A 15,857-nucleotide genomic window follows, 5' to 3' on the forward strand; every position below is an offset into this window, starting at 1 on the left:
ATAAAAGTCCTGATTATGTATGTCACATTATGGAAGTAAACTGAGTTTCGTGTTGACTGAACGCAGCAATAGTCCAGACTGCACTGGGTCCATCACACATCCAAACAAATGCACAGTTAAAGTTTTGCAGGATTACTGTGGAAAAGGCCTGTGAATGTGTGGGAAAAGATTCAGACTCGCTTTCTCTCTAGTCTGACGTTGAGTTAGATCAGACAGAACATTCTCGAGCGCCGATGGTGTCGGTGTTATAAATGCAAGATGGCAGCACCTCCACACAGCTCAATGAAGAGGAAAAAAGGGTTTAACGGCTCAATTCCAGCAGAAGAGCCGATATTTTTCTCCCTCGTCCTTTCCGCTCGCGTTCATCCCACTCTAAACTTCCCCTATGACTTTCCATCATTTCCTCTTCCTCTCTATCTGATGCTTCCCCATCTCTCATTTTTTTATTGTAAAGCCGACAGCACAGACGACGCTGAGAGAGACACAGTCAGAGATTACAAATAACCGCAGTGCATTGATTTCTTTTGTGCTGTTTATTTCGCTTCCTGAAGAAAGACCTCAGCAGGGAAATGCGAGCGCAGAACACATTTGTTTTACAGCAGAAACGCGCCCGGTGTCGCTACTAAATCACTGCGGTTCAGCTCTGTTTCAACACTTTTTCACTTTTAAATTACTCCAGAGAGAAACAACACAGGCTTTTCTATTAGAGAGCGCAGAACCTTCTAGAAAGCTCATTCGTTTCCACACAAACTCCTGCAGAAACACGTGAGGTTCCTCACCGGACACTTTATTCGTCCTGACAGTGTGTTCTAACCAGGCTCGACGTGATCAATGAAGACTGTTAATGAGAGCTTTTGTCCCAGTTTATGTGCTGTATGGTTTGATTCGTCACAGATCAGATACACACGATTGTGCTGCGTTTCTGCTTAAGTGTGATTGATATATCACATCACCCCTGCTTGGGTTTATAAACTAGTGATATCCAGAAATCAAAAACATCATAAACTTTAAGTATTGCCCAAATCACTTTTACAATAAACATGTTACAGTGTTTATTAATCTTTGAAGCAAAGTTCAGTTCACATTTACATTTATGCATTTATCAGACACTTTTATCCAAAGCGACTTACATTGCATTTAAGCATTGCATTGTACACACCACATTTTACTTTGTTTTCCAAGAATATTTTAATTATATATTTATGTGACAAGTGTACTAATATCAATGCACAAGTAGTATACTTGTAATTAAGTGTGCTGTTTCAATTCTACTTAGGGCTAAATTGGCCCTCTTTTTAGTATGTATGTACTTTAAGTGTAAACAAGTTTTTCATTTGTACTGCAACTATACTAAGTGAACAAATACATGTGTTATAATGTTTATTAATCTTTTATACCAAAAATAATGGTATTTCAAGTTAATTTTATGAAGTATGCTTAAGTAAAGTTCAAGTGTATTTCTAAGTATACTTATGTGGGAAGTATACTAATGTCAGTGCACTAGTATTATACTTTTAAGTGTACTGTTTCAATACTACTTGGGACTAAATTGGTCCACTTTTAAGTATAAACTTGTGTAAGTGTTGTAAACTAGTTGTTTACTCAAATTTCACTACTAAGTTTTGCATTTGTACAGCAACTATACTAAGTTAATTTATAAAACTCAACTTGTTATAATGTTTATTAATCTTTGAAACAAAAAATAAGTATACTTCAAGTTGTTTGTATTAAGTATTCTTAAGTAAAGTTCAAGTATATTTTTGAGTGTACTTTATGTAGTAAGAATACTAATATCAGTGCACTAATATACTTGTTAGTGTACTGTTTCAATACTACTTGGGACTAAATTGGTCCACTTTTAAGTTTGAACTTGTGTAAGTGTTGTAAACTAGTTGTTTACTCAAATTTCACTACTAAGTTTTTCGTTTGTACTGCATCTATACTAAGTGAACTTATAAAAGTAAATGTGTTATAATGTTTATAAATCTTTGAAACCAAAAAATAAGTGTACTTCAAGTTAATTTTATGATGTATACTTAAGTAAAGTTCAGGTATATTTTAAGTATATTTATGTGGTAATATCATTGCACTAGTAGTATCATTTTAAGAGCACTTTTTAATACTACTTGGGACTAAATTGGGCTACTTTTTAGAAAGTACTTTAAGTGTTACAGTTGTAAACAAGTTGTTTACTTAAAGTGTACAACTATGTTTTTCATTTGTACTGCAACTATACTACGCTGATGGTTTACTAGTCAAATATTTGTAGCACATTTTTTAGTTTATGAAAGCACACTTTGAAGCGTACTCTCAGTTAATATTTTTAAGCTGCAAATGTACTCGTAAGTTCTCTTCAAGTGAACGTAATATCATACTTATAATTTACTATTTATATATTAGGTTTGCACGTTAATTACTACTGTATTCCTATTTAGTTATTAATCTTTTATACTTGAAATATACTGTATTTGAACTCTTTCCATTCTTAAAACGTTTTATTTTAGCTTCATGCATCCTTTTTTTATCAACACTTAAAGTTGGATGTTTCACAAAAAAAGCAACATTTTGAACAAAAAGCTGAGAAAATCATGTTTTTGTCAAATGCTTTGTCCGGATAGGATTCAGAGCAGTGATCAAACACAAATGGAGTTGATCGAGTCCATCAACCTCTATGCTTCGCAGTTCCATATCACCATTTCATTCAGTAATGTTAGGCCATTTTGACTCATATGATATTTGATGTTTAATAATATCGTTATTTTACATTTGCGTCAGCTATGCTTCGGTCACTTGTTTCTGCTTCTTCTTCAGCTGTGTTTTTGATCAGGAGATTCTGTACTTTTTCAGAAGATGCGTAACAGCGGCCTCTACCGTATAACAGTGAGAACACAGATAGACTGAAAATCCAGTCCAAGGTGGGAGAGAAAGAGTGAAGTACATTTGAAGTAAATTAATGTACACTACATGTGGAGTAGCCTACACAAAAACACACACTCAGAATAAGGAACAAATCTGTTCGTTTGTTTTTTATGAATCAATATTTTCAAATGATGTAAGTTTATAAGACAGCATGTAAAACTATGTAAAAAAAGGTATTTAATAGGCTACTCAATCAATGTAAACACAACTACAAGCCAAGTATACATAGTATATTTCGATCAAAAGATTGAGTACATGTACAGTCCAAATATACTTAGATCTTTCTTTAAGTATAAGACAAGTATGCTTAAGGGCAATTTTAAGTATATTTCTGAGAAGTACATAAGCTTAAAGTATACTTTCTTATTTTTAGATTAAAAAAGTACACCAATCAGGCAAAACATTATGTCCTCAAATTGTGTTGGTCCCCCTGACCTGAAGGTGTGCTGTGGTATCTAGCACCAAGATGTTTGCAGCAGATCCTTTAAGTCCTGTAAGTTGCGAGGTGGGATGTATCGGACTTGGCCGCCCATGACCCTGTGGCCGGTTCTCCACTGTTCCTTCCTTGGAGCACTTTTGATGGATACTGACCACTGCAGACCGGACCGCTTGCCCATTTCTCCTGCTTCTAACACATCAACTTTGTGGACAAAATGTTCACTTGCTGCCTAACCCACTAACAGGAGCTGTGATGAAGAGATCATCAGTGTTATTCACTTCACCTTTTATAATGTTATGCCTAATCGGTGTACATGCTAAATGAATAAATGTAAATATGGTGTCTTCATTATAATGTATGTTTGTATAAATCCGTCACGAAAACAAGTTGTTAATACATCCAATATTTAAATGTTTATATTTCAATAACTAGTTAGAGTAGAAACATAATGAGGCTGTATTATTAACTCGTTCTGCACCATTGACTGAATGTTTTCACTGTTATATGGTAGGGGGCGCTGTTACACATCTTCTGTCAGAGTACAGAATCTCCTGATCAAAACACAGCGCTTCTTTTTTATATAAAACGCCCACATTCAAGTGTTAAATGAAAAGGATGCACAAAGTTTTTCTTTTAATATTTAGCAGGCATTCATACAGCAAAATATCCATTAAAGTTTTTTTGAAAATTAAAGAAAAACCAGAGGAAAGCTGAACAGCTGAAAATAATCTAACATGTTTACAACATTCATGCCCCCTGGATAAGAACACAGGTCACCTGATTACACCCACTCAAGTGCCACACACACACACACACACACACACTCACACACACACTCCTTCTGTAACACACTGAGTCTCTTTCTCTCTCTCTCATGCGCACACACACACACACACACACACACACGCACGTTCTGCACTGTAATTATGGAGGACTGCTGTATTCACTCATTGTTCAGTTTATTTTCCCTTTAAAAAGAGAACAAAGAAACTTATCCACAAAGTAAAAACAATATTCACAGTTTTCTCAGAGCTCAGAATGGACAGTTCACCCAAAAAAAATAAACACTGTCATCATTTAAAGAAAAAGAAGAAGAAAAAAAGAAGACATCTTGAGGAATTACTTGAGGTGTTGTTCTGATTGGTTCTTCAAAACATCCTTTCACAGAAGACATTCATTCATATTTGAATGTTATCATGAGTAAATGTTAACGGGATGATCGTTTCTGGATGAACAATCCCTTTAATGTTCACTGTACATTGATCATTTGACTTTTTTCAAGATTTGTGTTATAAGAACATTCTCCAAATATTTAGTGTCGGCACTGGGAACGTAAAAAATGTCCAGTTTTCTTGGCGTTAGAGGAACGTGTTATAAAAGGTATGAGGTCAGACGTCTACAGAAGCCCTTATTGAGGTTAACAGAGGTTCAGATGCTGATATTGATGCTTTATTAAACATAATAAAGTTTGAAGTCACCATGATGGAGATCAGTGTTTGCTTTAGTTGGGCTCTTGACTCTTGACTTTTGTTAAGTTGCTTCTTTACAGCAACTGCGGGTGTTTTAGAAAACATTTCTGCTCTGATAAAGCAGATCAACATGTGTATTCAAGTGTATGTGTTTTCTGTATTTTTGTTTACTTTAAGATTTGAAGCAGTTTTTAAGAAAAAAGGTAATAATAAAGTTAACCCATCATTTGTAACACTGAAGTAATTTGTGTAAGATTGTCCAAATCTATTTGAAAGTTAAGACATTGAGACACATCAACACTCATTCATGTCGAAATGCATGGGAGCCATAAATGAGTTTTGAATGCTTGAATGAAACATGTCATCTTAGATGTCTGTGAGTGTATAAATGACACAAAACATGTTTTCAGCAATGACAGTGTTGTTTATAGGCATCGACAATCAGCATCTGAAACGCAACAATGATGTTACAAAGGATCTTTATTACATCAGCTGAGGTAAATTTCTAGTAGTGCTTCATTTCCGCAAGACAACAAATACAGGAAAAAAAACTGTTTGAACCACTTGAATGCACATGTTGATCTGCTTCATCAGTGCAGAAATGTTTTCTAAAACACCCGCAGTTGCTGAAAAGACACAGCTTAACAAAAGTCATGAGTGAAGAGCCAAACTAAAGCCAACACTGATCTCCATCATGGTGACTTCAAACGTTATTATGTTCAATAAAGCATCAATATCCGCATCTGAACCTCCGTTAGTCTGGTCAGTCATGAGTGAAGCTGGAGATGCAGTTTGTGGAGTTGTTTATTCCTCCTCTGCTGAGATGATCTACTGTTTTTTTTCTAGTTGTAGTTTGTGTTCTTTTTATTTCAGTGCTTGTTCACAGCAGGTGTTTGAATCATTGAGAGATTGTTTCAGGAACATCATTCTAAACTTTATATAACATTATATTAGAATTAAGGAAACTGGATATTTTAATGTTCTTGGAAAGTTGGATCGTTAATCAAAAGTTGAATGAATGTTTGAGGAACATCATACCTTTTAAAAAAACGTTCCTCTAACATCAAGAAAACTAAAAATCCACAGACAGCGGACATGTTTACGTTCCCAGAACCAACGCTGAATATTTGGAGAACGTTCTTATAACACAAATGTGTGTATCTTTCTGTTTTGTCTTTCTCTCATGAGTGTGAAGGGTCTCCTCGGGTCTCTGTCCTCAATCATCCAGTTAAAAAACGAGCGATCGCGCGTCTTCCGGCTCGTTTTGTTCTGAACAAATCAAAGCATCTTCACTCGCTCTCGATTGTTTCTCTCCAGACGTCGGGAGATGTTTTTTACCGGATCGGCGGAGCTCAAGTCATGTTTGTGTGAATAATTCACTCTGCTGGATTTTTCGATTTTTCCTTTTTATCATTTTGGGAGTTTTAGTCGAGCTCAGACAGAACCGTTGCGCGATACCAAACACACAGGTCTCGTCTGATCCCACAGACTTTTGATGTGGAAAAGTAGAAAAATCAATAGAGGACCATTTATGAACATTCATGGTCTTATTACTCAGAACGGAAAGTCAAACACATTCACAGAGGTCAAGATGTGTGACGGACACTGTGTGTGTGTGTGTGTGTTTGCTCTTTATCCTCCTCTCCTTATTGATCCATCCTCATCAGCATCAAACAATGATTGTTTCGAAGCAGCTTCTCAGGAAAATATCATAATCAGTGATGCAAACTTCACCAAATATGAGACGGATTCAAATTAAGCTATAATCAGCGCCATGCGAAGGACAACGGTATTGATCTGAATTCGGTTCGACTTCTAAGAAACCCAAACTCCATCCCAAAGTTTTCCTTCTCAAACACCTCCAAACTTTATCCCTCTTTAATCACTCTCTGTCCATCTCTGGCTCTCGGAAACCCTCCACAGTTCTCCAGATGATGATGATGATGGAGATGATGGAGATGATGATGATGATGAGGATGATGATGGAGATGATGATGATGATGATGATGATGATGATGATGATGATGATGATGATGATGATGATGAGGATGATGATGGAGATGATGATGATGATGATGGAGATGATGATGATGATTATGATGATGATGATGAGGATGAGGATGATGATAATGATGATGATGAAGGTGGTGTATGAGTGAGAGAAGGTGGTGTACTTACTCTTGGTAACTCAACTTGAGTTAAAGTGATCGCTCATGCAGTATGTGATCAAATACGATGCGAGATGTATTCGTTTATATCAGTGAAGATATCGGATCACTGAGCTTTAGTTGATCTGAACTGTTACCACTGCAAAAAAAATGCTCTTCTTACGCAGTAATTTTGTCTTCCAGTCTAAATATCAAAAAAAATTATTAAATCAAGATGCATTTACTAGATAAGTAAACAACATAATTTTCCTTCGCACAAATAAAATCTAAATGAAGAGAGTTTTTGCTTAAAACAGGCAAAATGATCTGCCAATGATTTCTGAATAAGATTATTTTTCTCACCCTATTGGCAGATAATTTTGCCTGTTTTACTCACTTCATTTTGATAGTTTTCGATAGAAAACAGGCAAAAATATGTTATGTCATTTTACTGATCTAGTAAATGCATCTTGATTTAAGATTTTTTAGATATTTGGACTGGAAACAAGATAAAAATACTAAATAAGAAGCACATTTTTGCAGTGTAATCTCCCATATTCCGTTAAATTTGTGCGATGTAATGCTCATCTCGGTTTCCGGCGTCTCCACAGGTCGGCAGCTGACGATATTCAACAGCCAGGCGTTCATCAAGGTGGGCGGCGGTGAGAAGGGTCGTAACTTCCAGGGTCAGATCTCGGGTCTGTATTATAACGGCCTGCAGGTTCTGAAGCTGGCGGCGGAGGGCGACCCAAATGTGCAGGTGCAGGGGAACCTCCGTCTGGTGGGCGATGTTCCTTCGGTGATGACGACCGACACCACCTCCACCACGCCGCTCGCAGACATGTCCACCACCATCATGGAGACCACCACCACCATGGCCACCACCACCACCAGAAAACAGCGCTCGCCCACCATGAGGGACAGCGTCACGCAGGTACAATGTTGCTTTCAAAGTGTGTGTTTATTAGGGGTGACAAATTTAATCGTCTCTTTGATCGTGGAGTTTCGGTTCCTTTGGTCGCCTTTGGCTTGGCTTGCTCAGTTGGGGACACTAACATTATGATCAGAGTTATTCAACTAAATATACAAATAACATTAATGAATGAGGTCTTATTTAATTCTATAAACTATAATACTGATCTGCCAACATTGTCTCTCTCTGATAAATTAAAATAAGCTGATAACATCACTGTTTACTCCAGAACGACTGTACAGCCAAATCTAATTCTGCTGCAGTATTGTCCTGTTTAACACTGAAGCTGCTCTGACACAATCGCCGCTGGAGAAGAGCGATAGAAATAAAGATGATTGATTGTTATATTGAGTAGTACTGCATCCTTCATATCTCCGAAAAGTCTTTAGTTTTATTATATTTATAAAAGAAATATGGGCTGTACTGAGTCTTTCTGGAAAGACCGAAAAACTTTTGCATGTCAGACTAGTGTAACGTTATACAGAGAACAGCAATGGAGTCCGTTAGCGCGTCTGAATGACGAAGCGTGCGATCGTGTCGTTTACTGATGTTTACTCACGCGACGATAGCCGACAGCACAGACATCTGAAGCAGTTTAACTCACCGGCTGCTTCCAAAGCAGGACCAAACCTTTATCGCTGGGACCGCTCCGTCAGAAACACACTTCTTTGGTATGATTTGGTGAAGTCCTGACAGCAGTGACCGTGGAGATCCACTTTGAAACGTGACTGAAGCGATGTTGTGAAGCTTCCCGTCATTTCTGCGTTCAGATCGGTTCAAATGCAGCGCTGCCTTCCCAGAATGCTGTGCTGAAGCGCTGAAGTCGCTCGACGTCACCCAGAGGAATAAAGTGGAGCGTGGCGCGGACTATAACGACAGAAGTGTTCACGGACGACTGGATGTGCAGCTGAGAGTGTGTATGGGTGTGCGTTTCCTCTCTCGCTCTAGTCACGCGCACACACACCCTACCGGGAGAAGAGCCCGTACGGCCCATACAAGGACCTTCCGCTCTATTAACGTCAAGCCGACCCATACTCGAAAAAAACTCGCCGAAACTTGTGAGAAACCGGAAGGAGTATTTTTGACACAGAAATACTCCATCAAACGTCCAACATTAGTTTTTGAAACTTTGTCTGTGTTTAGGATGGGAATCCAAGTCTTTAACAGAGGAAAGCTCAGTATGCATGAAACAGCATTTCACCGGCCCTTTAAGGAAGTCAGTTTTATTTCTATCGCTCTTCTCCAGCGCCGATTGTGTCAGAGCAGCTTCAGTGTTAAACAGGACAATACTGCAGCAGAATTAGATTTGACTGTACAGTCATTCTGAAGATTTAATCTAATTTCAATGTATAATATAGCGACAATGTGGACAGATCAGTAATATAGTTTATACAGTTCGTTTAGTCATTAATTTTATTTGGATATTTAGTTGAAAACTTGTATCGAAATGTTTGTTTCCCCAACCGAGCAAGCCAAGCCAAAGGAACCAAAACTCCATCAGGGCATGAAAATAAAAGAACAATAAAAGAAATTAATTAAAAGAAAAAAGAAAAATAAACCTCTGGAGAAACCAGACTCAGTTCTCCTCTGGCCTATTAACACACAGCGGAGGATTATTATTCTGCACACCGTACAGCTCAGGAATGATATTAGATCGAAATTTCTGAGAGGATCATCCTTAAATTTGAATCAAAACATGATCAGTCGTTCAGTTTTATATTTGGTATATTTTCAGGGCCATTAAAGTCTCATCAATTTTTCCCTAAGTGAATAATAAGAAAAGTAAGTCAGTTACGTGCATATTCCCCTTGTTTTACTCTGTCCCTATACTACTTTGAGTTATTATGGCCCTTGTCTAGTTTAAAATGTGCCCAGATGTATGAATATAGACCATAGGGTTTAAGACATTTTTATTTGGGCATGTCGTTTTCAGAAAATTCTCGAAAATAGAGGCGAAGGTTACGAGGTTAATGATATTTCACATTAATGAAGAGACGCTTCTTGGTTTCCAACTGCGATAACTAATGTGCTCATTCACAGAATCATTTGCCATTATGAATTATGATACTATCGTTTGGTTCGTTGATCTGTTGGGTTGTATTGCTTTCTCAGCTCAGGAGTTAATTGTCAGTCGGGCCTTGTTGAGCTGATCTGGGAGCAGTTGTGTTGGTGTGGATCCGAGCGTAATAGCCGTGTTCATATATGCCTAAACAAACTAAATAAGGAAAACACAGCAGGTTCAGAAACAATGCTCCTAATGAGGCAGGTTTGAACGCCCTGTGACTGGAATAAACCAGCAGGACAGACAGAGTTACTGACTGTCATGATCAACAGAATGTGCAGCTGCTCCATCTGGGCAAACAATGCATTATACACATTCAAATGCCATTTGAGTGTTTGGCAGCCCATAGAATCACTTGTGGAAAAGTTATGAAATTTGGCACACTGATCGAGGACAGTCTGACCTGTCACCACAGCAAATCTAGTGTCTCTAACTCAATCCCTCTAGCGCCACCTGCTGTCCAAAGTGGCACTCACGTTTGTGTTAATAACTTTTGAACCATAAGTAACAAAACTATATTTTCCTCTGATTTCGTGGCTCAAGACGATTCAATTTTCCAAGCTCCTCTTAGACCATTGCACCGATTTTCACTCAAATGAAACCAGATCATCTTCAGACCATACCGACAAAAAGTCGATTCGTCAAACTGTTCTCGTGTGAGCGGATTTAACAGAGCGTGCCAAAAAATACCTGAGGCTATATCTCTGCAAAGCGTCCATGAATTCGGACCAAACTTGGTGTGTGTTATGACAACCATGATGTGAGGGGATCTGCAAAGTTTTGGCTCAGTGCCACCTAGTGGCCAGGAGATAAGAAAATGATTTGCTTATAACTTCTGAACAGTTTGGCCAAAAATCACACAGAATCGAACGATACCTATTTTTCCATATCTGATATTTTGGGCGTTGGCCATTTTAATGTAGTTGTGAAATGCTTTATTTTACGAATGCATTGGAATATTGTTACAAAAATCAGCACCGTGCACTGACAGTACTAAAAATGTTTTGGGACTTTTTTTAATCAAAAGTTGATGAAATTTAATGAAATTTCCAAAAATGCTAATAACTTTTGTAATAAAATTAAGTCTTATCAGATTCCTTCGGTCATGCAGAGAACATAGATACTAATGTTACCATAGTTGCGTGATAAAAATAATAAAGATTAAATATATGTATGTTTTAACTCTTTCCCCGCCAGTGTTTTTAAAAAAAGTTGCCAGCCACCGCCAGGGTTTTTGACAATTTTCACAAAAATTTAATAGCTCATAGAATATTTTGTTTAATGAATATTTGAGCATGCAATATATTACAATTAAGAGCTGACCGTCTTCTTTTAAACAAAAACGTTTTATTCTAGCTTTATGCATTCCTTTTATATCAACACTTGAATATGGGTAGGTTTCATAAAAAAAGCTACATTTTGAACAAAAAGCTGAGAAAATCACGTATTTGTGTAAGACTGACTCCAGATCAGATTCAGAGATGATCAGACACAGATGGAGGAGATCGAGTCCATCAACACCCCTAATGCTCACACAGTCATGTTACTCATCCTGGGTCCTCATCTCATTCAGGAACATTAGGCAGTTTTCATTCATATGCTGTTTATTGACGATGATAAGATTATTTTTAATATGCATACGATCACATGCGATCGCTCGTTTCACTGCGTCTTCCTCAGGTGTGTTTTGATCAGGAGATTCAGTTCTCTCATTTAGAAGATGCGCAATAGCGCCCCCTATAGCGTCCGACAGTGAAAACACGGAAAACCTGGGAAATTCCGTTATTGACCTGGAAGCGTTGTCTCACAAATAACGGAAATGTCCGTGTTTGGCGGGGAAATAATTAATTGCTATTGTAATATTGCACTGTAAAAAACAATACAAAACAAAAAACTAACAAAAAAATAAGATTTTTTTTTTGATAAAATCAAGGTTTGATGTGCTTGTTTGTAGGGCCACACAATTTGAACAATATATTGCGATTATATATTAATATGATAATGATAATCAATCTGATATTATTATTATTATTATTATTATTATTATTATTATTATTTAATTAAAACAAAATAAGAAACTTTTTAATATTGTAATATTTTTCTGTAAAAACATCTAACTGTATATATATATATATTTATAGTTATTATTATTATTATTAAATATGTATGAATTATTTAAAACATTATATACAGTGATTTAGAGCTGCTAAAACTGAGGGAAAAACTATTTTATGATAAATATTATGATTGTGATTTAAAATATAATCAAAAATATTTGCTCTGTGTTTCTAGAGCCAACATGCTGTTACTATATATTATTATGGCTCTAAAATTGTAATAATAATTATTAATAGTATTAAATAAAAATATATAAATGAGAATAAATTCAAATAAAATAAGACTTTTTTTTTGTTTTTTAATGTCAATGTAAAATAGAAATAAAAAGAGTATTCTCTAATAATGGTATTTGTATTGTGTTTTAGTTGGATTACCGCTGTATTTGACTGGATTAGCTCTGGTTTCTCAGTTGAAACGATACGCTGAGGTGCCTAGTCTTCAGTCAGCGCTGTTTCTTTACACTCAGAATAACCTCATAAATGTCAAACACACGGCCATAACCCGCAGCCATGTGAAATGTTATGCTGACTGTATGCGGCTGTACTGTACACGCTGTAACTCATCTGTACCTGCAGAGCGAGCGCAGAAGCCAGTGTTTGCCTTCGGTTATTAGTGTTTCTCTTCATGTGTCATGCTCAAAGCGCATTCAAATCCAGTTGAATAGTTCACAAACAGGAAGATGAGACATTTGATTATGGCAACAAAGCGTTCAGCGAATGAGTCACCTTCAGCCTGAGCAAAACACCGACACATTAATATCTGAGAAACAAAAGCCCCGACGCGTTCTGTCCCGTTGGGGATCGAGTCTGTAGCGCTAATGCGTTCACCGGGCGGAGGACGAGCGAAACTAAAATGCCATGTCGGGTTACAGAGAACACTTGAAGCTGAAATATGATTTTGATCCGGGGCGCCCCTAATGATGTAGTCTCCAATAAATATCACTTTATTAAATAAATAAGTGAACAAACACTTCAGGCTTCAGCACAATAGTCTGCCGCTTCTCAAAACTAATTAAAAGAAACACAAGAAGTTTGTCCTGCGGCTGCGTCAGAGAAAATAAATCACACGCTGGCTGGACTCGCCTGGACTCTTCATACACTCTGATTTATTCATCATAACTGCACTTTGAAAGAGTTTTGTTTGCTAAATGTCTGAATAGTTACTCAGTGTAGTGTCTGTAATTAGTGATCAATCACACAACTGTAAGGGTGGATCGCCTACAGAGGTTCAGACTGCAGGGTTGCCGAACGACTAAAGAAACGTTATCAGCGTGATGGTAGAAAACTGTACATTTCTCGTCTATAACCACCACTGCAACTTATACCAACGACGGAAATAAGCGCAGTTACAATAGCACAATATGTGGGAGAGCGCTGCTTTAATGGGACTATATTGTATTGCAATAGGGAGCTCTTCAAAGTCAATACCAAACCAAAACTAGTGAGCAAATCATTTATAATTGAAAGAATTTAATGACAAAATCTGGTTATGGTTACACTTAAAATAGTTACCAAATAGATGAATGAGATGATCAAACTCATCCCGTTAATCGTACCCAGCATGTGTAGAATGTTACCAGAGATGTCAAATGTCATCACAGCAAATGTCTTTGTTCAATTTCAACTTTTATTATTTTAAATTCTTGCACAATATGTCATTCAGCACCGTGTGTTGATGCACGACTGTCGGTGAGGTTTCTGAAAGAGTCACCGATGCTGGATTTACTTGATCAAAAGTACAGAAAAACCTGAGAAATATTATTAAAGTTTAAAACCAACAGTGATTCTAACTAACACGTTTGAGTTAACTCTACTCAATGTCTTAACTCAATTGTAAAACTCTGAACTATTCACATACTATGCCTATTTTACTCAGAGAACCCGAGATCAGATGAACTGATTGGTTTGAGTGCCGGTTTTTGAGGCGGGGCAATGATAGTCTTTTCCTCATTTCCTCCACTTCTGCAGTTTTCTTTCTCTAGCTGCATTCACTCATTTCCCAAAGTCATCCTGAATGATGAGTTATCAATACGACTGAAACATTAGAGAGAACGTCACATCAGCTGACTTCATAAACTCATGTTGATTTAGTCTGATCACCATTATGGAGATCAGTGTTTCCTTCGGTCGGCTCTTGAACTTCATTTATATTATTGGGATTATCCTCCTATTGAAGCGGCGATTTAACAAGAAATCACAGTTATTTGATTTCAAAGGAAGAGAAGATATCTAACATAACTATAGTCATGGAAAATTGTGGGAAAAAAAATGTTTCGAGTGTCAGTTTTTGAGGCGGGTCAATTCCTAATAGACTCTCTAGTTGCATTCACTCATTTCCCTTTGGTCGGCTCTTGAACTTAATTTATATTATTGGGATTCTCTTCCTATTGATGAAGCGATTCAACAAGAAATCCCAAATGTTTTATTTTCAAAAGGAAGGGAGTATATATTGCGGTGCCATGAGCAAACGACAGACACAGTGGCTGTGGCGTCAGGCGTTTATTAACATAAATAAGTGTGACGGAGGCCAGCTAGTAGTCGCTGTGCGAATAAACCTCACTCCTCTGATCTCGAGATGCTCTAGTGACTGACGATAGAGGTTGTAGCCTTTAGTCTTCTTGTTAGAGCGTCCGACTCTTATGCCGGCGGATCCGGGTTCGAGTCCCGCTCGGAGCGGGCAGTTTGAACAGGAGGGGTTACATAAGCATAAAAATGTTCAAAAGGGGGAATAAGGCGACAAACAAAGCATTGTGAAGGAAGGGTAGTGACCAGATAGGATGGGTCCAGGTAAGATCGGGGTCTTCGGGGCATATTTTCCGTCACAATATATACAGTGCATCCGCAAAGTATTCACAACGCTTGACTTTTTCCACTTTTCGTTATGTTACAGCCTTATTCCTAAATGGGTTACATGTATTGTTTCCTTGCTTGTTAAATAAAAAATGTAATTGTAAGTTTATCTCTCACATTTCTGAGAAGATAAGTCTGAATTGCAAGATGTAAACACAATTGTGATGTAAAAAGTCGCAATTATCTTTCAGAAAGTTTTATTTTTTGTGGCGGAGACAAGCTTCCACATGAATATATAGTTTATTTCTATGATTTGTTTATCATTACTCCAGTCTCCATTTATGTATTACACAGTTTTAATTCCTTCTCAGAATTATTCCCTTGGTTTCCCCTTGACATCTATGATTTGTGTTAGTTCTTGGCCATATCTGTTTAAACCATAGACTGTAAAAAAATATGGACGTAGTGTCCGTGACGTCACCCATCGGATTCCGATAAGCCGTTCTGAAGCTTAAAGTATGGGCGAGCTGGGCGTTGCCATCTTGTGAGCGAGTCAACGGGTGTCATTCCCGGATAACAGAAAATGGGCAAAAAAGCAGGATGTGGGCGGAGCTGAGGTGACGCAAAAACTATAGACGGCGGATAAATGGCTATCCACTTGTAACCACGCCCTTAATTATGCAGAACCTTAAGGCTTTATATAACGGAAACGAATGAGTTATAAAAAAATTCACCCCCCTCAGAGTTGTCATGAAGATCAAAATTAGCCTTATAAGCCAAAACCACAATTAGTACCAGGCTGTAAACATGTTTTTTTCTGCTTTAAAGTTGAGAATTTTAACATGGGGCTCAATGAGATTCTGCTCCCTTCTGGAGCCTGTCCCTAGCGGCCAGTTGAGGAATTGCAGTTTACATTACTTCCGTATTGGCTTCAAGAGAGA

The 15,857-nt window shown here is 37.5% G+C and overlaps 1 protein-coding gene across 8 annotated transcripts in view; it reads left to right on the plus strand.

The window, feature by feature from the left end:
• Positions 1-15,857, plus strand: part of nrxn2b (neurexin 2b) — a 474,027-nt gene that overhangs the window by 456,794 nt on the left and 1,376 nt on the right. For all 8 annotated transcript variants that reach the window (XM_067447624.1, XM_067447626.1, XM_067447625.1 and 5 more), the window contains one exon: positions 7,586-7,908. In XM_067447624.1, coding sequence (XP_067303725.1) covers positions 7,586-7,908 — 323 coding nt within the window. The remainder of the gene's footprint in view (positions 1-7,585; positions 7,909-15,857) is intronic.

This window comes from Pseudorasbora parva, chromosome 1 (genome assembly GCF_024679245.1).
Source record: "Pseudorasbora parva isolate DD20220531a chromosome 1, ASM2467924v1, whole genome shotgun sequence".
Classification (NCBI taxonomy): Eukaryota; Metazoa; Chordata; class Actinopteri; order Cypriniformes; family Gobionidae; genus Pseudorasbora; species Pseudorasbora parva.